This window comes from Salvia splendens, chromosome 1 (genome assembly GCF_004379255.2).
Source record: "Salvia splendens isolate huo1 chromosome 1, SspV2, whole genome shotgun sequence".
NCBI classification, from domain to species: Eukaryota; Viridiplantae; Streptophyta; class Magnoliopsida; order Lamiales; family Lamiaceae; genus Salvia; species Salvia splendens.
The window spans coordinates 1,281,736-1,309,687 of NC_056032.1; the positions used below are offsets into that span (position 1 = coordinate 1,281,736).

At 37.7% G+C, this 27,952-nt stretch overlaps 5 protein-coding genes across 8 annotated transcripts; 2 read left to right on the forward strand and 3 right to left on the reverse strand.

The window, feature by feature from the left end:
• Positions 1-4,325: 4,325 nt before the first annotated feature.
• LOC121806890 (probable alpha-amylase 2) lies at positions 4,326-9,997 on the reverse strand. Of its 2 annotated transcripts, none has more exons than XM_042207072.1 (13): positions 9,861-9,997; positions 8,800-8,881; positions 8,655-8,688; positions 8,010-8,047; positions 7,233-7,359; positions 6,910-7,136; positions 6,513-6,658; positions 6,325-6,437; positions 5,931-6,019; positions 5,643-5,765; positions 5,248-5,283; positions 4,740-4,838; positions 4,326-4,665 (listed from the first exon to the last, which is right to left on the reverse strand). In XM_042207072.1, exons 2-13 carry the CDS (start codon positions 8,827-8,829, stop codon positions 4,474-4,476), a joined length of 1,254 nt encoding a protein of 417 aa, XP_042063006.1. In that variant the 5' UTR covers positions 8,830-8,881; positions 9,861-9,997; the 3' UTR covers positions 4,326-4,473. The 2 variants fall into 2 exon arrangements, with proteins under 2 accessions (XP_042063006.1, XP_042062997.1); XM_042207063.1 differs by lacking the exon at positions 9,861-9,997 and adding an exon at positions 9,298-9,452.
• On the forward strand, positions 9,712-15,886 carry LOC121757382 (tRNA pseudouridine synthase A). The gene is made up of 4 exons (XM_042152938.1): positions 9,712-10,697; positions 15,015-15,381; positions 15,457-15,718; positions 15,797-15,886. Exons 1-4 carry the CDS (start codon positions 9,845-9,847, stop codon positions 15,884-15,886), a joined length of 1,572 nt encoding a protein of 523 aa, XP_042008872.1. The 5' UTR covers positions 9,712-9,844.
• Positions 15,887-17,670: 1,784 nt separating this feature from the next.
• LOC121806904 (high mobility group B protein 9-like) lies at positions 17,671-20,390 on the forward strand. Its single transcript, XM_042207083.1, has 5 exons — positions 17,671-17,977; positions 18,056-18,134; positions 18,243-18,405; positions 19,806-20,176; positions 20,252-20,390. The coding sequence occupies exons 1-5, from the start codon at positions 17,847-17,849 to the stop codon at positions 20,348-20,350; spliced, it is 843 nt and encodes a 280-aa protein (XP_042063017.1). The 5' UTR covers positions 17,671-17,846; the 3' UTR covers positions 20,351-20,390.
• LOC121806915 (U11/U12 small nuclear ribonucleoprotein 25 kDa protein-like) lies at positions 20,031-22,507 on the reverse strand. Of its 2 annotated transcripts, none has more exons than XR_006051719.1 (5): positions 22,067-22,507; positions 21,823-21,928; positions 21,314-21,413; positions 20,410-20,530; positions 20,031-20,162 (listed from the first exon to the last, which is right to left on the reverse strand). XR_006051719.1 is itself a non-coding variant. In XM_042207094.1 (5 exons), the coding sequence occupies exons 1-4, from the start codon at positions 22,326-22,328 to the stop codon at positions 20,798-20,800; spliced, it is 564 nt and encodes a 187-aa protein (XP_042063028.1). In that variant the 5' UTR covers positions 22,329-22,507; the 3' UTR covers positions 20,392-20,530; positions 20,756-20,797. The 2 variants fall into 2 exon arrangements, 1 of the variants encoding a protein (XP_042063028.1); XM_042207094.1 differs by lacking the exon at positions 20,031-20,162 and adding an exon at positions 20,756-20,893 and having other exon boundaries at positions 20,392-20,530.
• Positions 22,508-26,142: 3,635 nt separating this feature from the next.
• LOC121793349 (probable ribosome biogenesis protein RLP24) lies at positions 26,143-27,952 on the reverse strand. 2 transcript variants are annotated; one of them, XM_042191346.1, is made up of 5 exons: positions 27,802-27,952; positions 27,558-27,667; positions 26,799-26,912; positions 26,586-26,722; positions 26,143-26,501 (listed from the first exon to the last, which is right to left on the reverse strand). In XM_042191346.1, exons 2-5 carry the CDS (start codon positions 27,636-27,638, stop codon positions 26,333-26,335), a joined length of 501 nt encoding a protein of 166 aa, XP_042047280.1. In that variant the 5' UTR covers positions 27,639-27,667; positions 27,802-27,952; the 3' UTR covers positions 26,143-26,332. The 2 variants fall into 2 exon arrangements, with proteins under 2 accessions (XP_042047280.1, XP_042047289.1); XM_042191355.1 differs by lacking the exon at positions 27,802-27,952 and having other exon boundaries at positions 27,558-27,795.

Consider the following 27,952-nt stretch of genomic DNA (forward strand, 5'->3'; position numbering starts at 1 on the left):
TATTTGACGCCTAATGCATGCTTATTTTAGGAAAGATACGTTCTTGGATTTAGATAGTTTCCAAACTTGATGAAATGAGAAAAACCCAAAATATTTTTAAATGTAATTTTCTATCCAATCAAACACACTTTATTTCTTAATTTATTTTTTAGGGTATACATATAGTACTTGTTATTTAGATTTATGTAATTATTTAATTTGAGTGAGGTCACATTACACTTAAGAAATTAAAAAACAAAACAAATATTTATAGTAGTACTTAATTAAGATAAGTATTGAATTAATCACCTGTCCTGTCCTGTATTAATAATCATTCCATTTATCCATGGTCCAACAAGATGGAAACTGCTTTTTTTGTGGGACTAATAGTTTGGTGTCCATTAGGCCATTATTCTCTAACTTTTTCAATAAATTTTCATGTCAGAATTTCAAAAATATAATAAATGAAAAGAGACGTGACACAATCTATATTACTACTCCACAATTTCAAAATTGAAGAGGAAATTAGAGGGGTTGCTTAATCCCAGATTGGGCTGCAAAATTTCAAGGTTGCATATTATTGCAGTTTGAAGAGGTAAAGATATGACAACTTATGTCAAACAAATGTGGTAATCAGTCAGTTGTCATATTATTCTTGGCAATGATTTTCTCCTGGAAAAAATTATCAATCCAAGAAAACGTTGCCAGAAATAAAGGCGGTTAAAGTAAAAAAAATGACGTGAATTAATTTATTTACTATTCATTAAGAAAAAGAAGATTTTCATAGCTAAACAAATCACTTACTTATCTAATTATATATATGGAAGATTACGTTCATTTCTACATAAATTAGTCCCATAAGAATAATTATGTATTCATTTTTTATTTTGTGCAAATTAAAAAATATAATTATTCACAGTTTGCATCCCTTTCCTCCTCCTCCTAATACTACTATCATTATTATTAATAATAAAATATTTGGAGCCTAAAACTGAGGAAAGTAGGCGACTTGAAGTGGAGAAAGTAATTAGTCAATTAAGCAATCGTTGCACTTATTAATTTGACGAAAATCTACACGTATTGATTCCATAAGATAATAATTACATAAAATTACATTCACATCCAAAACATTAAAGAAATCATGATTTCTCCAACCTCCAAAATGGATCATAGTGTGTCGGTGTTGGAGGAAGTTCAAAATCAAAGAAAAAGAGAACATATATAAGTCAAAGAACCAAACATTAAACAAATTGATTATAGATCATTTTAGTGTTTTCTTCATTTCATTCCCTTTTCCAAGAACTTAATTATTCTTTTTTACATTTGTTTAGTAAATAAAACTAAATTTAAAAACCCTTTTTGCCGAGTGATATGTCGCACTCATGACGACCACAAACCCCACTATTTTCAGCTCTCTTCCTCTGTCAACTTTGCAGATTCAAACTTCAATTGCGAAAAATTTCACAGTATTCTTGTTATGTTTGAATATTCCATTAATTCAAAATTGATTCAGTTGCTCGTCTCTCTACATTTATTGCTTAAGAACTACCCTCAACCACACACATTAATTCTCTTATTATTATTTTTTGGAGAGTATATTATTAATTTCTTTAATCAGTAGCTAGCACAAATTTGTACAATTCCATTGTAGTCATCTACATATCCTGATGTAAAGGTACGAAAAATATAGTTTTTTTTTTCTCAAAGAAAAATGATAAGCAACTCAATTGTTGCCATACCATACATTATTGACCAACTTCAAAAAAAATTTCTTTTAGATTTTAAAATTGGTTGAATACATCATTTACAAGTCAAGTCAATTATATATCTAGGAATTAGGCATATAGTTCTGAACTGCAGTACCCCCTTATTTATGAAGATTGCAATAAATATGGGTATGGGATAGTGATTCTAATCACCTAGAATTGTTAATTTACCTCCTCATTAAATATCTCATTGCTGTCACATAGCTATCTCTGAATCACTGGGACACTCATAAAACCATAGCTTACCTCTGCCAATAAATATATGGCTTGGCATCATCATATATATAGCATATTGGTGGCAGATGCATTGTCAAAAATTAAATTAAAAACAAAATTGAGTAGTACTATATACTAGTATAACTTAATTTATTTAATAAAGGCCGGTTGTACAATTTTTTTCCACAAAACAAACAAATAAATAATTCAGTTGTACAACAAGTGGTTGAATGTAATTGATCAATTCCCTCATCAAACCTAGCACAAAAAATGTACTGTACATACACAAGAATTAACTCATTTAGTTATTTTTCCGATGAATTAATTATTTCACAGCACAAATACAAAGGACGCCTCACTTCATCTTCAACCTAATTAATTGTCTTAACTTAAGCATATATAATATATCAGAAGTTTATGCATGAGTTTAATTATACCGAGTTAATAAATGATATACGCATGCGTACTTTATTAGAATTATCACATAGAAAAACTCAATTTGTGGAGATTTTGTATTATACCAATGCATGGCTGGAAATGCAATCAAATTAGCTGCTTTTTAATGATTGTTAGCTACTAATTAGATGCTTTCTTATTAATGCGTTGTTTAATTATGCCCCATATATGCTTTTTAGCACATGGAATCACCTATCTCAACACCTTTATAATAAATACTAGTAGTAACTAAAAGGGCCATTCGGTTGAGAAAATTTAGAAAGCAAAAGCGAACAATGATAAATATATACTATGGGTTCGATAAGATAGTAATACCAAGATAGAGAATTATAGTATATGGACATTTTGAATTGTTTGATATCACATGTAAGTTTAGTTCAAAGCCCAACGTAAGACAAGAGGCCGCCTCAATCTTGCCAAAATTATAACTTTAACCATATTTACATAACCCATCAATTTATCAAGTTAAACTATTGTCATCTATGATACACAACATATGGCTACCAGACAGATCTTTAAATAACTATTTATTATTTGAAAAAAGTATAGGTATTAGCTTTTCGGTCCGCCTTGTTTCCCTGTTTTGAAAAAATGACATCTTTTTTTTTAATGTTTTCTAGCTAGCTTTATATTTATTTTGCGTAGTTTCATTTTATCTCTTTTTAAACCACTATAAATAGTGAGTTTCATTGTTTTGTAGGTTGATTACCATGAAATTAGGGTTTTTGAGTTTTGTATATCAGTTCGGTCATTCTTGTGGCACATTTGCATCAAGAGACCTCTAGTGCTTGATTTCCTAACACCTCTAGTTGATCGTGTTGTATCTAATTTCAAGTTTATAGTTGCTTAATTATACTTAACGATGGATTAGTATGAATATCTATTGCAATTACCACTGGAAACATAATGAATTTCTTTGCTTCTTTTATTCACTACTACTCTGCACTCCATCTATTTTTTAGCAATAGACTCACGTATGTATAATATGAATGAAAATAAGAGGCAAAGTGGAGTACTATAAATCTAGAGATAAAGGTGTTGAAAAGAAGAGAAGATTAAAGTTAGGTCAATTTTGACCTTGATACTGTATTCGCCACAAAAAAAAAAGGTTAACTGACAAATTAAAGGCTCATTCTTTCTGTCAATTGATAATTTAATTTGCAATCGACTTAACCTATTCTATGTTCATATTGCCTGGTCAGAATAATACATGCATTAACATATATATGTTCCACTTTAACCATGCATGCACATTAAAGTTATCCTCACATCACATGCTTGTCAGCATTAACTTTACACCAAACATGCCTTATTGATCTTACTCGTACTCTCTGTCCGCGAAATAGAGTCTCGTTTTCTTTATTTTTCTCCATTTTTAGTTAGTAATCACACAACTTTACTACTCACATTGCATCATATTTTTCTTTCATTTTTCTTCATAAAGTCAAACAATTTCTTAAAATTCGAATACGAGGGAGTAGCATTACATTCTAATATTCTATACATTGGTACACCTTTTTTGCTTTATGATACACCAATTCTATACTTCAACCCAAATTGTGTAAGTGAGATAGGGCAATGATTTAGGGGATGCATGCCCTTGTGTGAGAGTCACGTGAGAGAGAAGATTGACAATGATGGTACAGATTTGAAACTTTTAGATATCGAATTTTTTGGTAGAGGGTGGAGGCATGAGGTAGTGGGGTGGGGAGCTATGTCAAATAGATTTTCAAGACATAAATCATTAGAGCGACGACGAATGTTCATTATTCTCTTTCCTCACCATGTGACTCTTTCTCTACATTTCTCCTTAGTTTTATTTGGGGAGGTTGCCTTTTATCCTTCTCACAACCCAATAAATTGCCCTACAACTCCACTTATAAATTCTCAAATGAAAATAATTCAAAATGGACAAAACCCAAAAATGTCTACTAAAAATCAAACACACAAAAGGTGTAGTAGTAGTATGTATAATACATTACACAATCTTGTTGTAGATTTCTAGCATCAAATACAACAATGCAAAGTGAGATTTAAAGAGCAACTAACTCAACAACTACTTCTTCCAGACAGCATATCTGTTGCCACTAGTTGCTAGTGTCCATTCCATTCCAGAAGGAGACCATGATGCCTCTCCAATCTTCATGGAGATTTTATCCCCGATGTTTGCAGCGTAAAGATTTGGCTGCGCTTCTACAATACTGATTGGCGATCGACTGTTTATTCCTTCATTTCTCCTAATATCAATCTGCAAAGTTATGCGAGTTAAAAAATAAGTCCGCGGATTGCTAGACAGTGTGGAAGTAACCTTAGATAGTGTACCAGCTTCACGATCTGGTCGTGATACAAACTACCCCAGTCGTAGAAATGGTCGTAGAATACTGAAGGTATCCCTGGATGTGTGAGTATGTACGCATAGCCCTGTGTATTTTATCATTGTATCTATAAGAAATGGTGTATCAACACAACAATCTGAATTAAAATGATGTAGTTGTCTTAAAGCAATCATTTAGTCATATATTCGAGTAACTAAGAAAATTGCACTAGAATAAGATGACCACAAATTTATAGAGAAATCTGGTGACATGCCATGATTCTTTGTTTAAAATTGCTTTTGAACCATCTACAAAGTTTATGGCTACTTGGTTACCATTACCATTAAAAAAACAAAGATGCCATGATGATTGTCAAACTGAAATGTGAATGAGCATGAAAGTGAATAACACTTTCAGGGATTCAAAACAAATGAACAAAAGATTACTAGATAGGCAGATCAAGATGATTCCATAAACAGTATATAAATTAATCAGGATGAATCTATGAACAATACCTCCATTATATGATCCGATGGAAATGGCCAATGCGCCTGCCATAAAAACAATTACCAAAGAGTGAATAAACTTGACTAATGATAATGAAATTATCTGCTTGAAATGAAGGTATGTGTTGTTGCGAGTATTTGGCAATGTTAAATCATACCAAGGTTTAAATCATACTAAGGTTTTTCTTAGAACTCAATTGGCCGTATCATTAAAGAGGGGAAATACAATGGAATCTCGTAGATCGAATCCTGGTTTAGGCCCCAAAAATGGATGTAAAATGAAATATTTGCGGCAAAGTTTTCAGGCAGCATGAGATGTTTTTAGATGAGGATCTCATTAAAGTTTCCTACAGCATTCTCACACTCATTATTGGTACTGGAAGCAATTAGAGAACAATTATTACCTGAGTCGAACCAGTGTCATGGTTATCTAGAAATGTGACAGCCCTTGAAGGCCACCATCCCATGACACCTGGAGGCTTCCCATAAGGATCACGCAAGCGCCAGAGTTCTCCTTTAACAGCTTGCTGAAAGCAATACAATAGCATGTAATTTAGAAAGGTGAAAGAAACTCTCACGAGATCAGTCCAAATGGTTCATTGTATAATGGAAAAGGTTTGAATCATAATTTAGCTGCTAAGTAGAAAGGAAAATATTCTTAATGAATTTTCAATGAGTAATAAACACATTGCCTGCAGAATTCCCTTTGTTGTGAAATCAAATGCAGCTGACAGTTGTCCTGCGTTATCAATCCAGTTAATAATCCTTTGCCTGTGGCTATCTGCAAAGGAATTGAGTTACGGAAAATGAAAAGGGCCTTCAATCATCAAAATAGTACAGTATAATTATTCTCAGAAAATGCTCCTGACTCCTAGAGTCCCATAAATTATGAAAGATATACTGTTAAAAAGTGGAAAAATAAGCATTTGGCAAGAAACTAGAGAATTGGCGAACTCCAGAAATCAAACTTAAAATGCGAGGAAATTATTATGCAGCACAACATTCCAGAGAAAGACAAAGAAATGGAACTCTGCATCAGAATTCTCAATAATGAGTTGCTCGTGTATCTATGCAGAAACCTTATACCTTGATTGTACTCCAAGTACGTGCCTTTGTAGTTGCAAGAATCCCAGTGTTCCCCAACAGAGAAGATTGGCTTTGCACCCTCAATATATTCTTTCACGTATTGGGGAGAATAACTAGACAAGTAAAAGGAATTGATAAACTGAAAATGACTCGCATATGGAATTATAGAGAACCCGAATGTGACATACCCTCTAGCAAAATCGAAGCGAAAATCCTGGAACCCAACAGTATTCCTTAGCCAACGAAGCCAGTTCTTAATGTCTTTCCTTACAAATTCTTGTGTATGATCAATATTTGGGACCCCGTGAAAGTTGTCCCCAGTGCTTTTATTCCCCTAATGATAAATCAAAACTGCGGAATGTAAGTATAATATTGAATTGTAAATCATAAACATGAAATAGCAGAAAACCCTCATAAAGTTCTATCACATTAAAGGAAAGTTTTCCATTAAAATGAAATTTTCTAGCTCATACTAAGATATGAATGAATGATGCCTTGCCTGGAGTAAAATTTCTCTAATAATTGGCAAGGCACTCAAAAAATTAGCCTTCTTTCAGTGTTAAATCTAGTAAACATTTTCATCACCTTTCCTCCAGTGCAGCCAGTAACAGCATGCTCATCCCATGATAATGGAATTCCATCATAGCGGTTGTACATTCCACCATGCCCTTGTGTGGTCCCAACTCGATGATTTATAACTATATCAGCCATTGCTCTAACTTTATATGCTTTCATCTTGTTCAGTAAAGCCTTGAGCAGGTTCTCAGAACCATATGAAGAGTTGAGGGAATAAAGGTTCTGGGGAAGATAACCTGCCGGTGAAGAGAACCAATATGGGATAATGAATAAGACAGCTTCCTCATGCAAAATAGCATAAAACCAAATAATCAGTGTACTTCTATACTAACCTTCTGGCGAAAATGAATGAGTGGAAGGGGGCAACCAAGCTGATGTAAAACCAGATTTTGCGATATCAGGAACCTTTTGCTCTAAGTTCCTCCACCAATCATGTTTATGAGATTCCCAATTGAAGGCCTGCAAAGCAAATAATCACCATATAGCTATCTGATTAATCAGTAAATGTACTTTGTGGTGTTTGTGTTTGATTGAGCTTATTTGGAAGACCTCATTAGCTCTAACTGTATGTTTTATTGTTTTTCCACCCTATAAGACGTTGATCCTACTTTCTTAGATGGTTGCACTTTTAACATGTTACTACTGACAGTTTAAAATAAAATGACAACAGGTAAAGCAGTGATATTTTCATAAAAGAAACTAAGGGTAAGTGGGTGACCTAGCTTAACCCCTCATTATCAGAGGGTAAAGAAATACTACATAATTTCTTTTCTAAATGGTTATACAACATTTTCCAAGAGCTTACTAGCTGAACCAAATGCACTCTTCCTGTGTCTCCAAAGCAACAATCCTCTTTACCATAAGATAGACCATAATATCTACTAAGGTGAACAGTGATACTTGTCAATTGATATTATATTTTCAATTGGAACATATTTATTTTGTTCATTATCTAAATATCTTTCAAGTATTTCACTGCTGCATTCAGGCTGTTCAACTATTACCAAAGAAACAATAATTCGAGGGTGGAGGTAGTATATTTGCCATGTGTTGGAGCCATTTCCTATGATTTACAGCATAAATAAACTAAAATTGAGTCACTGACTCACCTGTAACAGAATTTCTTTCCCATTGCGTATTGTTGCAACTGCAAATGGTCAGAAAGTGCTTTCAATTGTTATAATCATATACAGAATATTCAAAATTGACATTCATGAAATGGAAGATAGGCTTCACTAAACTTCTAAGATTATTATATATTTATATGCGGCAATGATTTACAGATACATCATAATTTCAACAAAATTAAAAAGTAGATGCAGTTATGTCCTTAAGCAAAAGGCATGTTAAAACCTTCAAAAGGTGGACCCAATAAAATGTTTCTTCTGTTTCAAACTTTCCCTACTTACACCCTTCAAAACATGCCATACTATGTATGAACTTCTTCTTAGTGGTTGAAAATTATTACGAAATGAAGCTAGCTTCTTTCACATCAGTAGTTATCACATATGTTTAAGAAGAAACATGTTATGAACACAACAGTACCCATCTCATTAGTCAATATAATAATATCCCATTAAAAACTCGGAAACTTAAACGTGTGTGCAGTGCACAGAAGAAATTGCATATGCTCAGTACAGGACTAAGGGGAAACTTGGTGACATCTAACTAGTGATTTTGGTCCACGAGATTTGTGTGTATTAATCATATGCCAACATTGAAAAGATTGACTACAAATATCTTGAAAAACATACCAGGATCGGGTTGCTCATTACTATGGCCCAATTCCTGCATTCAGAGAAGAGATTATATGAATAGAGAAGTCTAGTCTAGCTGAAAACATGTGAATTTTAACACTAATGTAACAGCTCTACGTATCCAATATTATAACATCCATACTTTTTGGCTGCTGGCAACTACATTTCCCATGTTATATCACCAAAAAGTTTCTAGTCAGGCGGTACAGATCAACAAGAAGCCCCTACATCCACCAAAAGTACTACAGTCAGTACAAGTAAAACTACATCGAATCATAAACGGAATTCGATTAGAGAAAACAATTCCTGGTGAATAGGTTATGGGGTGAATTAGTCAAATCCAGTACTGTATAAATGAACTCATCGGAAGCAGGATATGGGGTGAATTGAGAATTGAGAAATGAACTCATCGGAAGCAGGATATGGGGTGAATCAGTCAAATCCAGTACTGTATAAATGTGTGTGCACATGATCTGCTAAAGAACTGTATAACTAACTGAAAAGCAATTTGGTTAAAGACCAATACTCGGAAACTAAAAACGATATGCATGAAACCAATTGCTCATATGTAAATCCAGCACATATGCAGAAATACAAGCTAAATTAGAATACTGTAAACAGGTTGTGAACAGTAAAAAACCATAAATGCGAGAGAACGCGCGGGCGAATTTGCAAGCTCCTGACAAACACATCGATGCATGACTCGGAATTGTGATTTCCACTTCCTACATATAGATGGAGACGATGTGCAAGTAGAGGAGGAATTGGAATCACGGTACAATTTCCAGCCATGAATGAGGAGAAAGGGGAACCACAAAGGTGGGAATTTTTAGGGTGAATATGAGAAGGAACAAATGCAATTAAGTGGGAATTACACATATCCGAGCAAAGTGGAGCATAGAATCGGAGCTTTCAGGAAAAGGGATTGATCTTTTTTTCGATTCGATTCGATTCCGACGAAGTTCACATTTGTCTGCAATTGATTTGCGCGGTAAGGCTGAGTGTTTTTATAATTTTGTGTATATATATTCGCTCATTTTTTTGAAGAATCATTAATTAAATAGTGAATAAATAATTAAATAAAGGAGAGCGTACAATCATCTAAAGCACAAACCAAAAATAATCTTATTCTAATTTCTAGGAGTTTACAAGGGTACAGTCTCACTACCAATTCTCAATTTCAAAACATGGCTGAAAACTCACCGCCGCCGCCGCCGCCGTCATCGCCTCCTCCATCAGAAGAACTACCCGACCCCAAAAGGCAGAAAATGTCAACCACCACCACCACCTCCGACGAAGAAATTCCACAAAACGGCGACGCAATTCCCAGAGCCACCAAGTACAAGCGCCGCAAAGTCGCGATTTTCTTCGCATACTGCGGCGTCGGCTACCAGGGAATGCAGAAAAACCCCGGCGCCAAAACAATCGAGGGCGATTTCGAGGAAGCCCTCTTTTTCGCCGGAGCGATTCCCGAGGATGAGCGGGGTTTGCACAGGCGGTTCGATTGGGCCCGGTCCGCCCGGACCGACAAGGGCGTCAGCGCCGTGGGGCAAGTGGTGTCGGGCAAATTCTTCGTCGATCCGCCCGGTTTTGTTGAGCGGCTGAACTCTCACCTGTCTCCGCAGATTCGGGTTTTCGGGTACAAGCGCGCGACGCCGTCGTTTAATGCGAAGAAGTTCTGCGATCGGCGGAGGTATGTTTATTTGGTGCCTGTTTTCGCGCTTGATCCGTCGTGTCATCGTGATAGGGAGAGTGTAATGGCTAGCGTTGGATCGGGGAATGAGCTTGTGAAGTGTGTTGGGTGTTCAGAGAGAGGGAGGAAGGTTTTTGGTGTTATGGGAAAGCGCACTTTTGGTTCTGGCATTTCGTCGAACAATGGGAGTGTGTTAGTGGAAAATGAATCTGTAACTGATGTCTCTGAGCTAAAGTCTAGTGTTGAAAATGGGAACGGTGAAGCTCCGAAAATTGAGAAATTGGAACAGGTTAATGAAGTTTCAGTCGATGAGGTTGCAGAAAAAGGGAACGATAATGGTGGCAATTGATGTGAATCAAATTGTACATTTTTATTCCCCTAACTTTACATGATTTATATAGTTTGATGCTTTCAAAAGTATGTTTTGTGGTGTAGGAAGAGGAATAAATGGTGAAACAAAGAATGAAGCTCGGATTGTGAAAAAGCTGTCCAGAAAGCTCTCAAAATTGGCCACCCGGCCGGGTTAATTTCATGCCCAATAATACACCCGGCCGGGTGATTTTCGCTAGGCACGAAAATTCCAGCAACGTCTCAAAAATGGCCACCCGGCCGGGTCAAATTTCAGCTGCAAAAATCTACCCGGCCGGGTAGGTGATTTGAACTGCAAATTGGCAGTTTCATACGGCAGTTTCCTTTCCCAAGAAGAAAAAAAGGCAGAAAGGCGTGAAAGAAAGGAAGGCTGTCAGGAGGAGAGAGGATTGATTAGAAAAAGAGAGAGGTGACGTGAGGGGTTTTGATTTGGTTGAACAAAAATTGAGGAAAGAGAGTGGACTTGGGTGGTGGCGAATTCACACAAGTTTCGATCAACTTTCCGACGACCCGACTCCAAATCTCCACTCCACTCAACGAGAGCTCGAATCCTACGGTTTTTATTGCAAATTTCACCATGTTTCTAGGCTAAGCTCTCTTTGTTGCTCCAAGTTGTAATCTAGGCTTGTACGGATGTTTTTACACCATCAATATCATATGTTTGTGTCCTACAATGTGCTTAATTTTATTCACTATGTTTTTGGCTAATGATGTAGTGATGTTAATTCCTTTGCTATCGTCTCTTTAACATAGCTTAGGATTGATCGTTTGTTGGTATGCTATCGATTTAGAACTGTTCAGGGGATAAATTGATAGTGGATTAGGTAAGTGATTATAGTAGACGACGTTCGTTCCCGCGCATCTGCAGGAATTAAATGTCGTTGAAAGTTGGTTCATGGAACAAGTGTTCAGCTGACTGTGAACTATACGTCGTAGACATGTTCAGTGCACGCGATTAGGTTGATTAGTTAATCCCAAATATGTGCTTTTAATATAGGTGTAGAACAATACAAGCCTCGTGAGCAACTTGGAGTGACATCTTTTTCCTTTTTGAAAAGTCTTCCTTAGTTTGTAAATTTAGTTTTTTTTAATCTTGTCAATTCTTGTTAAATAACCTACGCCTCCCTGTGGTTCGACACTCGAAGTACTACAGTCGACTCTGTACTCTTGCAGATAGATTGTAATATTAGAGCTATTTTATTAAACTTGTGTGTTAATAATCCATTAATATAAAAGCTCGAAAATTACACATCAAGTTTTGGCGCCGTTGCCGGGGAGGCAACTGGTTATTTAATTTAGGATTCTTGTTATTTTTTATTTTTGTATAGTTTTCTAACATTTTATTTCTTTGTTTCAGAGTTGTAGTTAGAAGACTAAGTCGAGCCAACGACTTTAAACAAAGGCGCTAGTTGGGAGGCAACCCAATGAGTTTTTAGTTTTTTATTTTCTCTTAATAAATCGAGGGTTTTGTTCGCTCAATTCTTTCCTTCGATGTATTTTTATGAATTGAGTATTTTGTTTTCTTTTTGTTGTTTTTTTTTTTTTTTTTTTTTTTTTTTTGTAGGAGCAACATGGAGATGAGACTCATATTGGAGCTTAGGAGGAATCACACCTACAAAGGAAAATACACCCACCCTCCCACCCGAATGCACTATGGACATCATGTCAAGTTTGGGGGAGCTCTCTTTCCCTTTACTTTATTTTTGTTCTTCTTTGCATGCATTGAGGACATTGATGCATTTAAGTTTGGGGGGTTGTGAATGATTTATGATGCATGTTTATTGGGTGTATTATATGCTAAAGTGTTGTGAATCATGTAATTGACGGGTGCATGCTAGATCTTCGGCTTTCTGGTTGGGAAATCTTGCTTGATCTTACTTGATCCTTGAAGCTTAGGATGGATAGAATATGTGCATGAATTTACTTGAAAGAGCATGTTGTGATTACAATCGATTTCTTGAGTTGAGGAGAGTATGAAAATCGCATGTCTTGTGGAAATTATTTTGGGTTGATTTGCTTTATCGAGTGAAGTGCTTGCGTTCGTTTGTGTCAACGATTTGGGAGGATAAGGCACTAGGATGAACTCTATGGCCAAATGATCACATGCCTAGTCCATCAAATGATCCCCTAGAAGCCACTTTGAGCTTAATTCCCTATTTTTTGTGTAAACACTTAGCCAAACACTTAGCTACTTAAATATGCCTAATTTTAGCCTCATCAATTGACCTTGCTACTATTTGGGTGCTAAATACAAGTTGAGTTTGGTGTTTTGAGTGGTGAGTGTGGGGGTGGTGAACTGTAAAGAGTAGACTTTTCTAGACTTGATAGAATGTGAAAAGAATGAAGTTCTTAGAAAAAAAAAAGAAAAAAAAAAACGACCTCCAAATTCGCAAAAGTCGAGGTCTTTACAAAAAAAAGAAAAAAGAAAAGAATAAGCTTGATGGAATAAAGATAGAACTTCTATATTTGTTTGATGTAATCTTGTCTAGAATAGATCTCAAGTTTGGGGGAGTTTGAGTTTGGTTGTAATTTTTCGTTGGTTGATCTTTGGAAGGAAGTTGTAGGAGAAGAATTTGGCACTCAAATGTGTAGCCTTTGAGCTCACTATCCATATTGATCCTACCTCATCCCTAGCCCCATTACAACCTTGAATTAAGACCTTGGACCTTATTGTTGATGCTTGTGGATGTTTTGTAAATAGCTTGGTAGAGTTAATGAAGTTTGATTTGAAATCCGCGAGTCTACGTGATTAGTAATGCTTGACGAGTCAATGATGACGGTTTGAGTTATATGATCACATGCTTGAACTTACTTTGAAATGCACCTTGACTTGAAATTCTAGGTTGATAAGTGATGGTTCATGATAGTGGGAAATCTTGATTGGAAATGTTGGGGGTCTAGATCTTGTCATTCATGTCTCTATGTGATTCACGCTTATGAAAACTTTTGGAATAACTTTTGTGAGTTGAGCTTCAAAGTGTTGTGTTTTATGTGATCTTGCTCGAGGACGAGCAAGCAAATAAGTTTGGGGGTATTTGATGTGAATCAAATTGTACATTTTTATTCCCCTAACTTTACATGATTTATATAGTTTGATGCTTTCAAAAGTATGTTTTGTGGTGTAGGAAGAGGAATAAATGGTGAAACAAAGAATGAAGCTCGGATTGTGAAAAAGCTGTCCAGAAAGCTCTCAAAATTGGCCACCCGGCCGGGTTAATTTCATGCCCAATAATACACCCGGCCGGGTGATTTTCGCTAGGCACGAAAATTCCAGCAACGTCTCAAAAATGGCCACCCGGCCGGGTCAAATTTCAGCTGCAAAAATCTACCCGGCCGGGTAGGTGATTTGAACTGCAAATTGGCAGTTTCATACGGCAGTTTCCTTTCCCAAGAAGAAAAAAAGGCAGAAAGGCGTGAAAGAAAGGAAGGCTGTCAGGAGGAGAGAGGATTGATTAGAAAAAGAGAGAGGTGACGTGAGGGGTTTTGATTTGGTTGAACAAAAATTGAGGAAAGAGAGTGGACTTGGGTGGTGGCGAATTCACACAAGTTTCGATCAACTTTCCGACGACCCGACTCCAAATCTCCACTCCACTCAACGAGAGCTCGAATCCTACGGTTTTTATTGCAAATTTCACCATGTTTCTAGGCTAAGCTCTCTTTGTTGCTCCAAGTTGTAATCTAGGCTTGTACGGATGTTTTTACACCATCAATATCATATGTTTGTGTCCTACAATGTGCTTAATTTTATTCACTATGTTTTTGGCTAATGATGTAGTGATGTTAATTCCTTTGCTATCGTCTCTTTAACATAGCTTAGGATTGATCGTTTGTTGGTATGCTATCGATTTAGAACTGTTCAGGGGATAAATTGATAGTGGATTAGGTAAGTGATTATAGTAGACGACGTTCGTTCCCGCGCATCTGCAGGAATTAAATGTCGTTGAAAGTTGGTTCATGGAACAAGTGTTCAGCTGACTGTGAACTATACGTCGTAGACATGTTCAGTGCACGCGATTAGGTTGATTAGTTAATCCCAAATATGTGCTTTTAATATAGGTGTAGAACAATACAAGCCTCGTGAGCAACTTGGAGTGACATCTTTTTCCTTTTTGAAAAGTCTTCCTTAGTTTGTAAATTTAGTTTTTTTTAATCTTGTCAATTCTTGTTAAATAACCTACGCCTCCCTGTGGTTCGACACTCGAAGTACTACAGTCGACTCTGTACTCTTGCAGATAGATTGTAATATTAGAGCTATTTTATTAAACTTGTGTGTTAATAATCCATTAATATAAAAGCTCGAAAATTACACATCAGCAATGGAGCTGGAGATGTTGAGGATGCTGTGCAAATCGAGCAAAAGAGCGAGTTCAGTTACGGGGAGGCTGAGAAGGAAAGGTTCAATAGGATTCTCAAGTCTTACGAAGGCACACACAACTTTCACAATTTCACTACCAGAACCAAAGCCGAAGATCCTGCTGCTAAGCGATACATTTTGTCGTTCAACGCCAAAACTGTGCTGAACATTGATGGAATGGATTTTATAAAGTGTGAGGTCGTGGGACAAAGCTTCATGCTTCATCAGATAAGGAAGATGATCGGTCTTGCTGTTGCGATCATGAGGAACTGCAGCCCCGAGTCGTTGATTGAGAAATCTTTCGAGCAGTAAGTACTCTTCTCAGCTTCTGTATCTCTTGTTTACTCGATAATTTTAACTCAAATGCGATTCTTGAATATCAGGAAGGTGAACATTAACGTGCCCATGGCGCCTGAGGTCGGACTGTATTTGGACGAGTGCTTCTTCTCGTCGTATAATCAGAAATGGAAACACACCCATGAGGAGCTGTCCATGAAGGATTATGCAGAGGAAGCTGAGGACTTCAAAATGAAATACATTTATTCGCACATTGCTGCAACCGAGCACAAGTATGGAGCTGTTGCCGTGTGGCTACATTCTTTGAACTACCGGAACTATCCAGACTTGCGCTATGAAGATAAGGCGGTGGATGAGTGCCCAAGCTCGGAGGTTGCTCCCATTGCTGATGGAAATGAGGCGGTCGATAACTGCACAGGCGCGAAGATCACTCCCTTTCCTGAGGGAAGTAAGGTGGTTGATGATTGCCCGAGTTCGGAGGTGGAGAAGGACGAAAAAATGAATGTGGATGAGTGAGTAAACTTGCAGATTCTAAGGTTTGAACTTAACCTTTGAGTCTATGTAATAATGCATTTTGCAGTGTTTTTTTGGTCATTTTGATGAAGTATTCTATAAGCTGCAGCTATAGAAAATACTCCATCACATTATTTTTAGTTGTGTAACTGTGTATGATCATTGAGATCAATGCTGTTTTAAGAAAAACTTATAAGCCCAAAATTTGTAATTGGCCCAAAACATGGATTCACATTTTCCCCTAAACAAACAAATTTCAAGGCCCAAAACGGAAGTTCATCTCATGCATGTCAATAATTATAAAATTAAAAACTGAGTTATTTATACCTAAAAATTAATTTGGGGAGTTACTTAATCTTTTGGGGAAAAATAAGATTATATTTGAACATTTTCCTTAATAAAATTTATAATAATTAAATATTTTTTAGTGTAAACATCAATGTTCAGTACCTCTTAGATTTAGAACCAGGATTTTTTCTACTACTATTAATTTGACGAGTTTAAAAGTAATCGACAATGAGTTTTTTTTCTTTGTTTTGGGTTTTAAAGCAACTATTGATTACATAAAATAATATTAAAGAGGTTAGAATAAAATCTGCGACGATTACTTCAATTGGTTCACCAATTCTGCTTTATACTTGTCTCGTCCCCTCCAATCACTTCGTTGTCAGCCACTTTAATAATTGCATTAAAAATATACAAAAAAAACTTGAACAATGAAAATGATTTACAAATATGTTTAAGTAAATTGAGGTTTAAATTTCAAGTGGCAGACTTAGGTAGAAACAAGGACAGTCCTTCAAATAGGATTGCAATAGTTTGATCCTCTGTTGTCAATTTCTCTAATTTAAAGGTCTTTGGAGCTACATATATATATAGTACAATCACAAAATTTCTTTTTGAATCATATAGCCCGACAATTTAATCACATGATTTGTGGTCATAATACTCGTAATACTCCTTCATTCCCATAAAAATATGTGCGCACTTTTAATTTCCGACGCCGTCCCATAAAAATATGAGCGTTTTGATTTATTTACTCATATACATCAATTTATTTACCACTTATACCACTATAACATACAATTACAACTCATTAAATACTACTAATAATAATGTAGGTCTCACTATACACTAGCACTACTTTAACTACCTTTCACATTCCCTCTTTTATTTTTCCAATTGTGCTTTAATTCTCATGCTATTTCAATTGCTCATATTTTTATGGGACAGAGGGTAAATAATTTTTTAAAAAACATATAAATTTATACTCCTTTCGTCCGCGATTAGATGTCTCGGTTGAGTTCGACATAAGTTTTAAAAAATCATCTCTCCGTCCCACACAAAATGGCTTATTTTCCTTTTTAGGACGTAACACTTAAATTAACACATTTTATAAAATGGAAACATCATCATCTCTACTTTATTTTGTTATGTATTCTATTCACAAAAATTGTATAAAGGTTTGAGCAAAAAAAATGATTAGCATTGGGACGAAGAGAATATAAAAGGAAGTGAATGGAGAAAATAATATAATGTAAATCTCATTTTTATATACTCCATACATAATATGAATGGAATCAGATAGTTGACCGAAAGACCTATTTATCATCTACAATAAATTGAATTAAGACTCTTATTCACATACCGTAATAGAAAATCGAAACTCTAATCGCGGACGAGAGAGTACTTTCATAAACAAATGAATACTATGAATAATCTAATTGTCAATGTATTGTAAAATAAAAAAATAGTAGTCTATAGAGAGAGTGCAATAGTAGCCAATCGCTTTTGCCAGACTTCACCTTCCTTAATTACGAGCTTATCTTTGGATTCATCCCTCACTCTTCCTCTTTTTAACACCAAATTTTTGTTTTGTCACTTCTCACTTTATTAACCCTCTCTCTCCCCCCTCCATTTACTCCCCTTTGCCCGCCAACCACTTTCTTGATTTTCCGGCGTGATGTCGCCGGAGCACCCCGCAAATGGCGGCGAGCCCGTCCCCCTAGCCTCCCACAACGACGTCGTAAAGGATAGAACCCTCTTCTTCAACACCCTCAGAAGCTTCCACCACGCTCTCCTCTCCAAATTTCTGTAACTATATTATATTTTTTTCATAATATACATTTGCTAAAAAACAATTATTCTCATTTTTATTTATTTTTTGTGTAGGATTCCGGTGATCGGAGGGAAGGAGCTGAATCTGCATGTGCTGTATGTCGAAGTAACCCGAAGAGGCGGCTACGATAAGGTTATTATTTAATTAATTAATTTTTCCGATTCCGAAAAACATGTCAAATGCAAATGCAACTGCGACATAAGCAATGGTATTAATTAATAGTGTGTTGTTAATAATTAGGTTGTGGCGGAGAAGAAATGGAGGGAGATAAGCGCGGTGTTCGACTTCTCGCCGACGACGACGAGCGCCTCCTACGCTCTAAGGAAGCACTACTTCACTCTCCTCCGCCGCTACGAGCAGCTTTACTTCTTTAGGAACCAAGCCGCCATGCTCAATCACACAGGTCCATTATCTTTATTTTTCACTTCGTATATTTTAAAAAATGTGTCAATTAGAACGAGACATTTAAAAAAAATGTAGCGTACATCATTTAAAAATTTGTGGTGAGGACCTATAAATGTTGAAAGGAGGAAGCATTTTAATAGCATATTTGGTCATAGGAATTATGGAATAGAATTAGGGAGTAGGATATTGTCCAGAGTGGAAAATCTTGGACCTATAGGGTGACATTAATTGAAGTGCTAAGTTGATGATAATAAATTAATAAATACGAACCACACATCATTTAATTTCTAGGCCACAAACGTTATTGTTCAACTTTGAAATCCTAGTGGCACTTTCGTAATTTCATCAACCTGTTTCTGATTGGCAAATTTTGTTTAAAAGGCAATATTGTCAGTATGTGTAACATGTTTCCCATTTGAATTATCTTAACTTCTTCTTATCAACTGAATAATATACGGAGTACATGGTTTTCTAATAATATTTTGTTTTATTTTTTAATACTATCATTTTAGTGTTTGTATGTTTTTTTTATAATTGGAAATTACAATACTTTTAGTTGAAATAAATTAGTCTTAATTGATAAAACTAGACACTCTTCATAAGCTAAATGTTAGAAAAATTGTTGAAAATTAATATCAACATTTTAGCGGAACTGACATTTATGGCATTCGATGTTTTGTTATTAGACATTACATAATAATTTCGCGCATTTAATGCAATTATAAATAGAATGAAACATGAAGTTAATTTAGTTAACTATATCTTCCTAATTAAAATGTAAAAAAAATTAAACTGAAACAACAAATCCATTTTCCCACTCACAAATTGCATTAGGATTTCCAAATTCGAGATATTTGATTATTTTCAATTAAAGCTCGTGTAAGTAAGTATCACTATGTAAGAACTTGTCCAAAAAGTAAAAATGTCTTTTACAATTTGTTTGAAAAGTGGATATTTTCGTATCTGTTATGAAAATGGATTTCTTATAGTGAATTTTTCTAAAATACACTTGGCTTTTTGGGGGCATTTTCATCCTAATAAGTACTAAAAAATGTGAGAAAAGGCCCCATAACGTGATTATACCTAAGTTCCGAGACCATTGATGATACTCCCTCCGTTCCATGTTAATAGAGTCATTTTTTTATTTTAGAAAGTTCCAAGTTAATTAAGTCATTTCTACTTTTAGCAAAAAGTAATTCTCCCTTTTACTTTATTCTCTCTGCATATCTCTTACTTTAATCTCTCTTACTTTTTTAACCATCAATTTAACACATTATTCTTAAACTTCGTGCCGAAAAGCCTCTATTAACAAGGAACGGAGGGAGTATTATTTTTTTTCCCAATGATCCTAATTTGCATTTCCGCATATCGACAAGAAGAGGTGCATATTTGGTGCAGGCTCTCCCTCATTCCATGCTATAGGAACAATCGAAGCCAAATTCGACTGCTGTTACCTGGTTTCCGTGAAGTTAGGGGATGAGACGCTCAGCGGCGTGCTCTACCACCCGGGCTATCCAGGTGGCGCTGCCACGGCCCCTCCCACGTGCACGGCCCTGGTCCCTTACACTCCAGTGCCTCATCAACCAGGTCGCCGGACAAGAAGGAGAAGGTCGACTGATCCGAGCCGTCCCAAACCCAACAGGAGCGGCTACAACTTCTTTTTCGCAGAGAAACACTCGGCGCTCAAATCTCTCTACCCAAACAGGGAAAGGGAGTTCACGAAAATGATCGGCGAGTCATGGAACAAGCTCTCCCCTGAAGACAGAGTGGTGAGTGAGTATAGGTGATGTTCAAACTCAATAACAACCTTTTTCTGTGAATCCTAATATTGAATTTTGGTGCAGGTTTACCAGAACTATGGCTTAAAGGATAAGGAAAGGTACCAGAAGGAATTGAAAGAGTATAAGGAGAGGTTGAAGATGGGGCAGACCTTACCTTTTTGAGCTCCACAAATCCAAGACTGCATTTTACATTCATTTTGAGATCTAAAACTGAAACATACCTGCAGAGAGAGGCTTCCTTCCTTTGTTTATTCAATCTTCATGGAAAGGTTCTAGATCTTATACATCATTCGATATGGACTAGGCTCGTCTGCTTCGTAGCAAAGAGCTATCGCATCGAAGCTGTATGTTTTTGAGTTGTTAGTTACATTAAATGACAGTTCTGTCAAGGAAGTCTAGGAAAGAGGAGCGAACAAATCAGCACCAACGAAAAATTTATAAAGATGATTGAAATTGAAACTATTTGAAGGAAAACTGCAAATTTGAACGATAGTACATATAGAAAGATGGCACACAAGATTGAACAAGAAAAATGTTTAAAAGAAACTGAAGATCTAAGCAAGATACCTATCTATCAGTACACACAAAAGACTACTAAAATCCATAGTCTTAAGATTTTCTGTTTAAACCATGAAAGAAACGGTGCTTTCTGCTCCTTTGGTGTCTTCGGGAAGCTTTTGAAGCGACATAGGAAATAAATTGTACCTGCAGATAATCAAAATTTTACTTTCACAATTCCATGAAAACCAGAAGAGCCACGAGATCCAACAGAAGAATCTTGCCTGATCTTAAACCACTCTATGACTAAAATGTGGTCAATGATTTTAGACAAACATCGTTTCCATATTTGTCAACAATATCATATGCTTACTACACAACTAAAACTATGGTCAACGATTTTAGTCTTAGACAAGTCTCGTCTCATATTTGTCACCAACATATGTTTACTACATCACTCACGAGAAGAACATTAAAAAACAACATGAAACTTTAGTCATCAGGATGCACCAGTTAGTCATAAATGCATCATAATAGATATCCGGCACAAATAGAGGTTTCAATTACAATACATCCATATGTCAACTTCTAGCAGCTAGATGTTCTTTTGTAAGATAAGGAAAGCACCTGAGAATTGTTCCTGATGCCATAATCGTGAAGTGAACAATTGTCATCGAGCAGCTTCTCGTTGTGGTATGAAAGGCAAAAATTCGCCCACACGTGTCTCCTAAAAACACAAAAAAAGGAATTTCTCAAACTTTCACCTTGGCATCAGGCAGCCGTCGAGTTTCAATATCATCAGTGGAGGGAATAAAACATCGTGAACCTAAGATCGCAGGACATCAACTACAAGTCCACAGACTAATCCATGAAACAGAGGAACATGTCCTCAATCTTATAGGCTTTTCGTATGATTACACGCTTACATTACTCCATTTATTCATTTGAAAACGACTACATTCTGAAAGACTACTTTTTATAGAAGACAAACAACATTGCTTCTACCTTCTAGCCAAAACAACTCATCGAAAGTAGCAAAACATCGGTATCTTCAAGGAAACAGCCTAATAGTAATGGTAAGATAAACTTAAACACAAAAGCTAAGTTAAATTATTGGGCACTCAGATTTGTCTCACCACGAAATTTGACGATGACCCATCCTTGACTCCTCCATTTCATTCACTTTTTTCTTAACTGCCAGTTTCAGGTCCTTCAAAGTCGCAGTATTCATCAAGGCAACATCTTCACCATCCAAAAACAATAAACAGAGAAATTAGGGCCTCAGCAAATTTGTGCTAAAACTAGTTACATCAAAGAAACCACCGAAGGTGTTTGTAAAAATGCGCAGCAGAAAGCATATAAACACAAAAAATAGAATACCGAAGGATGCCCCATCCAATTTGAGGACGGTGAGACGCATGGCGCTTCCGAGCTCCAAGTTGATGAGAGTGTCGACATCTGACAACATAGGTTTCTTTGGAACGTCGGCGAGAACTGGATCAGTGAGAAGCGCCGCCAAGGTTGATTCCAATCTAGCCTTCTTGACGCTGCTGCTGTTGTACTCTGGCGTCGTGCTCACGGCGGCGGAGGTGGTGGTGCGAGCGTCCTCTTCCGGCTTCGTATCATCGGTTGATGCATCCATTTCTTCTGTGGCGCGAAACAATCGACTTCGAATTTGGGGGTTTGGGTGGAAATTCAAGGTCAAATTGAGCAAATTGGGGACAGAAACGAGGGATTGAAGAACAAAAGGTTAAGAGGGGAAGAAGAAGCAATGATCGATAGAGGGGAAGTGATGAAGATTAATGAAAAAGCTTTCAAAGAACGAATTTTTATTTCACTTTGAAATTTGCATTAAACATCAGCAGTGGCACGGATTCCCTGCAGAATTCTCCGTGGAATTTCCAAAAACACCTCCCGCCATGTCTAAGGACTTCCCACTGCACAGTGGCGGACATCCCCAAGGACTTCCCACAATTAAAAAAATTTAATGAAATAAACGGGAATTTCGGGCGGACGTCCGTGGGAGTCAACGCAATGGCGGACGTCTGCACGCCCATCGCGACGGAATTCCGCGTAACGCCGCGGAACTGCAGTGTCCTCGGCGTATCTGTGCATACCATGCACAATGGCAGACGTCCGCCGCGGAATTCCGGCACGCCGGTCGGAATTCCGTCGGGACGGTCGCCATTGCTGATGCTCTTACTAAAGAGTCATTTTCCTCATTTAATTTTGTTGTGAATGTGTTTTAGGATTTGTTTTAGGGTTTGTTGTAGGTGATCCCTTCCTCATAACGGGTGGCTCATACTCGACTCCACACCAATGCTCGTAGTCGCCTACCCGCGCCGGCCATCGAAATGGGTTCAGCCTCGCCGATGTTAGATGATTGGTTTTCAAAGTTGCGTTTCGTTCTCTTCGGTGTGACCACATCGTTATTGTTTGTCCCTTTTTTTGTAATGCCAAACCTTTTCCCAAGTCTTTCACATATCTGAAAGGTTTTTGTTCTCCTCGTGATAGGTAGACATCGTCTCTTTTAGAATACTATTTGCGTATATCTCGTTGTATTGTACCTCTTCCTAATTTTCTCCCCGTGAACCGGTTCACAAGCATTCCAAAATAGAGTAGCTTGTTTGGATCAAAAAATAAATTATTTTATTTTTGAATTCAGATTTAGGAGTTTTGAGTGTCTTTAGATTTTAAAGACATTTGCCTGATGCACCAAAACAAATATTCATAAAAGGGACAAACATATCACAAAACCTGCAGTGAGTTCAAGGAGATGCAGAAAACAAGACATTGTCTATGTCACGCCCGCATTTCCTAAGGATAGGAAGTACGGTGGACCGCGACTAGGGGAGGAATAAAGAAGCGGGGAAGAAAGGGGAGAACAGGAATATTTGACCCAAAAACATTTATTAAAGAGAAGTTCACTTCAAACATTGTACTAAGAAGACATTACTAAAGTTAATGTAAACAGAGTTAAATAAAAACAATGTATCGGATTACAAAGCAGCGGAAAAGACCAAAAGACAGATGATGCCGGGTATGACGACACGACACCATCCAAAAGACCAAGTAAAACACTCATTTGGCTTTCACTGCTCAACATCCGTCATCCCCATCGCCGCTCAACCTGCACATTAAGAAAACAACATGCAGGGCTGAGTACTTATTGCACTCAGTGGACACACGCCAAAATCATAGTTTGTCATGCCACATCAGTGTAACCTTGGGGTTTTAAGTGTAAGAAAATAACCCAAGTACACAAAATATATTTCATAAATTTGACTGCGCAGTCATTTTCAGATATTGCCACCCTTATTCCCACCATCATACACTATCTGATCCAACGGTGACAAGGGGCGTGGCCACACCCCAGGTCACTAGACCGGCCAACTTGCTCTCAGATGGCTCCCGATCTCGTGTACACTAGCCTGAGGGTTCGCAGCCCAACAGACCCGAATTCGATTAAACATATGTGGTAAACCACTTCAGATAGGTTTCAAATCAAAACAATTGGCAAGACAAACAGTTCACCTCCATAAACATTTCCGGAACAAAGTCCGTATTTAAAGATAACCCACATAAAAGTAGGGTAGAAAAGCCCACCTCGATTGCTTAGCCTTTAAAAATAGTTCCCTTCAACCACACTTTCCTCGTAAAAGATCACCATTTTGAAAGATAAATAAATATCATAATTAGAGTCAGGGTAGACGATGTTTAACGACAATGCATGATTCCTACTTGGATGACTTCAACATCTAGCACGTTACACGTATACACACTTAACAACATGTTATAACAAACACACAAAAAAAACACGTCCGAAACACACCACGCACGCACCCGACACGCATACCACGTACCCAAGACGCGCACACGACACAAACACAACACTCAAACTCCCGGAACACTCTTACTGTGCAAACGGCTCACCTGGCCCGGAAAAGGTTCGGAAAAAGCTCGGAAAAAGGATCGGCGTCTCGGCATGGCTCGATGTCTCGGCCACCTGGCTCGGCACCTCGGCCGTCTGGCTCGGCACGTCGGCCGTCTGGCTCGGCACGTCGGCCGCCTGGCTCGGCACGTCGGCCATCTGGCTCGGCACGTCGGCCGCCTGCTCGGCACCTCGGCCGACCGTCTCGGCCGTCCGGCTCGGCACCTCGGCCGTCCGGCTCGGCACCTCGGCCGACCGTCTCGGCCGCCTGTTCGGCACCTCGGCCGACCATCTCGGCCGTCCGGCTCGGCACCTCGGCCGACCATCTCGGCCGCCTGCTCGGCACCTCGGCCGACCATCTCGGCCATCTGCTCGGCACCTCGGCCGACCATCTCGGCCGTCCGGCTCGGCACCTCGGCCGACCATCTCGGCCGCCTGCTCGGCACCTCGGCCGACCATCTCGGCCGTCTGCTCGGCACCTAGTTTACACCCCTTTTCCTCTGACCCCCGATTCTCAAACCCTATACGACAAACACACCACGCAATCTACATCCCAAAACACACCCAAACACCTGGGATCATCCCTTCCAGACTCCACAAAACTGCCCTAGGCTGAACCCTAAAACTCTCGGCCAACACACACGAAACCCTCGAACCAAACACTGATTTTCCCGAGCCATCTCTTGGCCAAACACACCCACATACTTCACAAAACACAACACTCAGAAACACACCCAAAGCACATGAAAACATCTCCCAAAAACATACAACTCGCGAAACTGCGCAGTCTACTTGCAAAAATCATAATAAAATCATACGACATCCAATGAAGCTGAAATTTACACACCACACCGAAGACACATCCAAGTTTATACGGTTAAAATTTCGTACCAAAAGGAGATCGTTTGCTCAGTCAAAACGGGGTCGGAACCCACTGTCAGTTACTATCAAAACATGCTTGACAACAACACATAATCACAAAACCTACTCAGCATCTAAACCTTCCCAAAAACGTCCTACATGCATGTTTTTTCGAATTTAACAAGGGTTAGGGTTTGGGTTACCTTTCCCGGATAGTTCAAACGTAATTCGAGCGGTTTACTTCTTCCTCCGACTCCGATTCACAACGAGCGAGCGTAACACCTTGAAGAATTCAAGATGATGATGAGGGGGAATGAATGGGGAAAGGTAAACCGAGAGGGAGGAGGAGAGAGGGAGCTTACCGGTGAGAGAACACTTCGAGAGAGAGATGAGAGATTGAGAGAGACCGAAGAGAGAAAAAGATTGGAAAAAGGGGAATGAATCGGTTAAGAGGGAGTGGGGGAGGTTGAGAAATTAGTGGGGAGAGAGGGAGGGTTTTCGAAAAAGAGAGAGGGAGAGGGAGAGAAAAACCGAGAGAGAGGGGGGGTTTAATTTATTAATTAAGATATTAATTTGCTTTTCAAATGACCATAAAACTAAATATTCACACCCATAAATAATATAAAACAAATAAAACATACCACACCATATCTTAAACAAGATATTCATAAAAAGCAAACACCCCTTAAATAAAAAAAACGGACATTACAGTCTAAGTAACGAACAAGATGAATTCCTATTTAAATAAGTTGTAATGTCGAATGATTCATTTCTACTGATATGAACCTTAATGAATACCTCTTCGAGTACATGGACCTCATTTAATTGTGAACAAAAGTGAAGGTGGGCCAAACTCACTCCTCCATACGATTTTCCACTGTCTCCGGTTTGGAAACCTTGACCTTGATAGGTAAGGTGAGTGAGGGATCTCGTAGAAGAGCTCCTGGAGCTTTGACCATTGAAATGCTCTGTTCCAGTTCCCTTGCTGCCTCCCTCTGCAACTGGGCCTTCTTCGGCTTCAGTCTGTCCAGATTCACAAGGCACGTAAGTAGCTAGCTAGTAACACCGAGTTTATCAAGGTCGCAATATTGGAAAAAAAATGTTAACCTCTTAGCAATGTGTCTGGCCTCTCTGTCAACTCTGACTTTGTCGATTTTCTTGATGGCCTTGAGAGTGTTCTCAGTCACATTCCTATCGTATCTCTCAGGTCTATTCCGCTTCCTCTCAAACTCAAAGGTCGAATCCTTTTCGATGCACATCATGGGGTCAGTAACAAAAATAAATACTAGAGTGCTAGAAGATCCATAGCAGAATGTTTACCTGTGTCATGTCCTTTCTGTGCAACCGTCTGTAAGCCTTCGTCCATTTTACTTTCCGGGGATTCCTCTTCATTTTGAAGTTCTTATGGCATTTGGATCGACAAAATCTAAAGATCTGCAACCAAAATGATAAGGATTCATACACTACAACTCTACAAATCTGCAACTATACATCTAATCGACATAATTTAGATCAATGCTGATAAACTGCCAATGATTTCTTACTCAACTGAGAATGTAAGACATAAATGAACACATCAAAAAATTAATACATGAAAATATCTATCTTGTTTCGAACAAGTAAAGGCCATTAGAGAGAGGGAATTTAGCTGGATCGATATAACAATCGAGCAATCAAGTAGAACACAATTAGCCAATTTTTCCTTTTCCCTTCACCCAATTTTATTATGCAATTTTCATTAAACACAACGGAATCATCTAATCAGCATCATTATACGCTACAACGATTTCTTACTCAACTGAAAATGTAAGACATGAATGAACAAGTTCAATAGATATAACAATCGAGCTATCAAGCAAAAAAAAAACACAATTAGTCCATTTTTCCTTTTCTCTTCACTCCAATTTTATTATGCAATCTTCATTAAAGTGCAATTAACAACATAAGCAACTCAAGAGAGTATAAGGCATCCAATTCCTCTATTAGGTTTATACACAACTAACAAAATTGAAGAAACAAGCGAAAAAAAGTAATTGGAAATCAACAGGAATAAAGTTTAGCAACAGTAAAAGCTCTTACCTTCGCATCATTACGAACATACTGAATCCCATGGCCCGGGTAAACTGTAGAAGAACAGAACCAGCATTTTTCCAGCCTCATATTTTTCCTGTTGCCCTATTTATCCCTCGCTACAGAAAAAATCATTAAACAGAATGCTAGAAACAAATTGTGTATGCGTATTTAACAATAAAATCATGAAATTGAAAGCGCGGATTGTAAAGGAAGATGAAAAATCGGAGTTCGAGAAAAAAGAGAAGCAAACCTGGCGGCGGGAATTTGAGGAGAGGAGACTGAAGGGTGAAGAAGAGAGGTTAAATCGAGAAGATGATTTTCGTATCAATAGCGACTTTAAAAAGCGCGATGGAAAAAGAGATTAGGGATAATTAGGGATGGAAGGATATTACTATTAGATT

Coding starts and splice junctions, on each gene's coding strand:
- LOC121806890 (XM_042207072.1), bottom strand. CDS start 8,829: ATGGGAAATGTAGTTGCCAGCAGCCAAAAA. Junction 6,438..6,512: donor CGCTTCGATTTTGCTAGAGG/GTATGTCACATT, acceptor TTACTTGTCTAG/TTATTCTCCCCAATACGTGA. Junction 4,666..4,739: donor ACGACCAGATCGTGAAGCTG/GTACACTATCTA, acceptor ATAACTTTGCAG/ATTGATATTAGGAGAAATGA.
- LOC121757382 (XM_042152938.1), top strand. CDS start 9,845: ATGGCTGAAAACTCACCGCCGCCGCCGCCGCCGTCATCGCCTCCTCCA. Junction 10,698..15,014: donor GAACGATAATGGTGGCAATT/GATGTGAATCAA, acceptor TTAATATAAAAG/CTCGAAAATTACACATCAGC. Junction 15,719..15,796: donor TGCGCTATGAAGATAAGGCG/GTGGATGAGTGC, acceptor ACAGGCGCGAAG/ATCACTCCCTTTCCTGAGGG.
- LOC121806904 (XM_042207083.1), top strand. CDS start 17,847: ATGTCGCCGGAGCACCCCGCAAATGGCGGCGAGCCCGTCCCCCTAGCC. Junction 17,978..18,055: donor GCTCTCCTCTCCAAATTTCT/GTAACTATATTA, acceptor TTTTTTGTGTAG/GATTCCGGTGATCGGAGGGA. Junction 18,406..19,805: donor CGCCATGCTCAATCACACAG/GTCCATTATCTT, acceptor TATTTGGTGCAG/GCTCTCCCTCATTCCATGCT.
- LOC121806915 (XM_042207094.1), bottom strand. CDS start 22,328: ATGGATGCATCAACCGATGATACGAAGCCGGAAGAGGACGCTCGCACC. Junction 21,414..21,822: donor GGTCATCGTCAAATTTCGTG/GTGAGACAAATC, acceptor TTGTGTTTTTAG/GAGACACGTGTGGGCGAATT. Junction 20,894..21,313: donor GCATCAGGAACAATTCTCAG/GTGCTTTCCTTA, acceptor GATTATCTGCAG/GTACAATTTATTTCCTATGT.
- LOC121793349 (XM_042191346.1), bottom strand. CDS start 27,638: ATGAGGCTGGAAAAATGCTGGTTCTGTTCTTCTACAGTTTACCCGGGC. Junction 26,913..27,557: donor ATGTTCGTAATGATGCGAAG/GTAAGAGCTTTT, acceptor TTTTGGTTGCAG/ATCTTTAGATTTTGTCGATC. Junction 26,502..26,585: donor GCCAGACACATTGCTAAGAG/GTTAACATTTTT, acceptor GAATCTGGACAG/ACTGAAGCCGAAGAAGGCCC.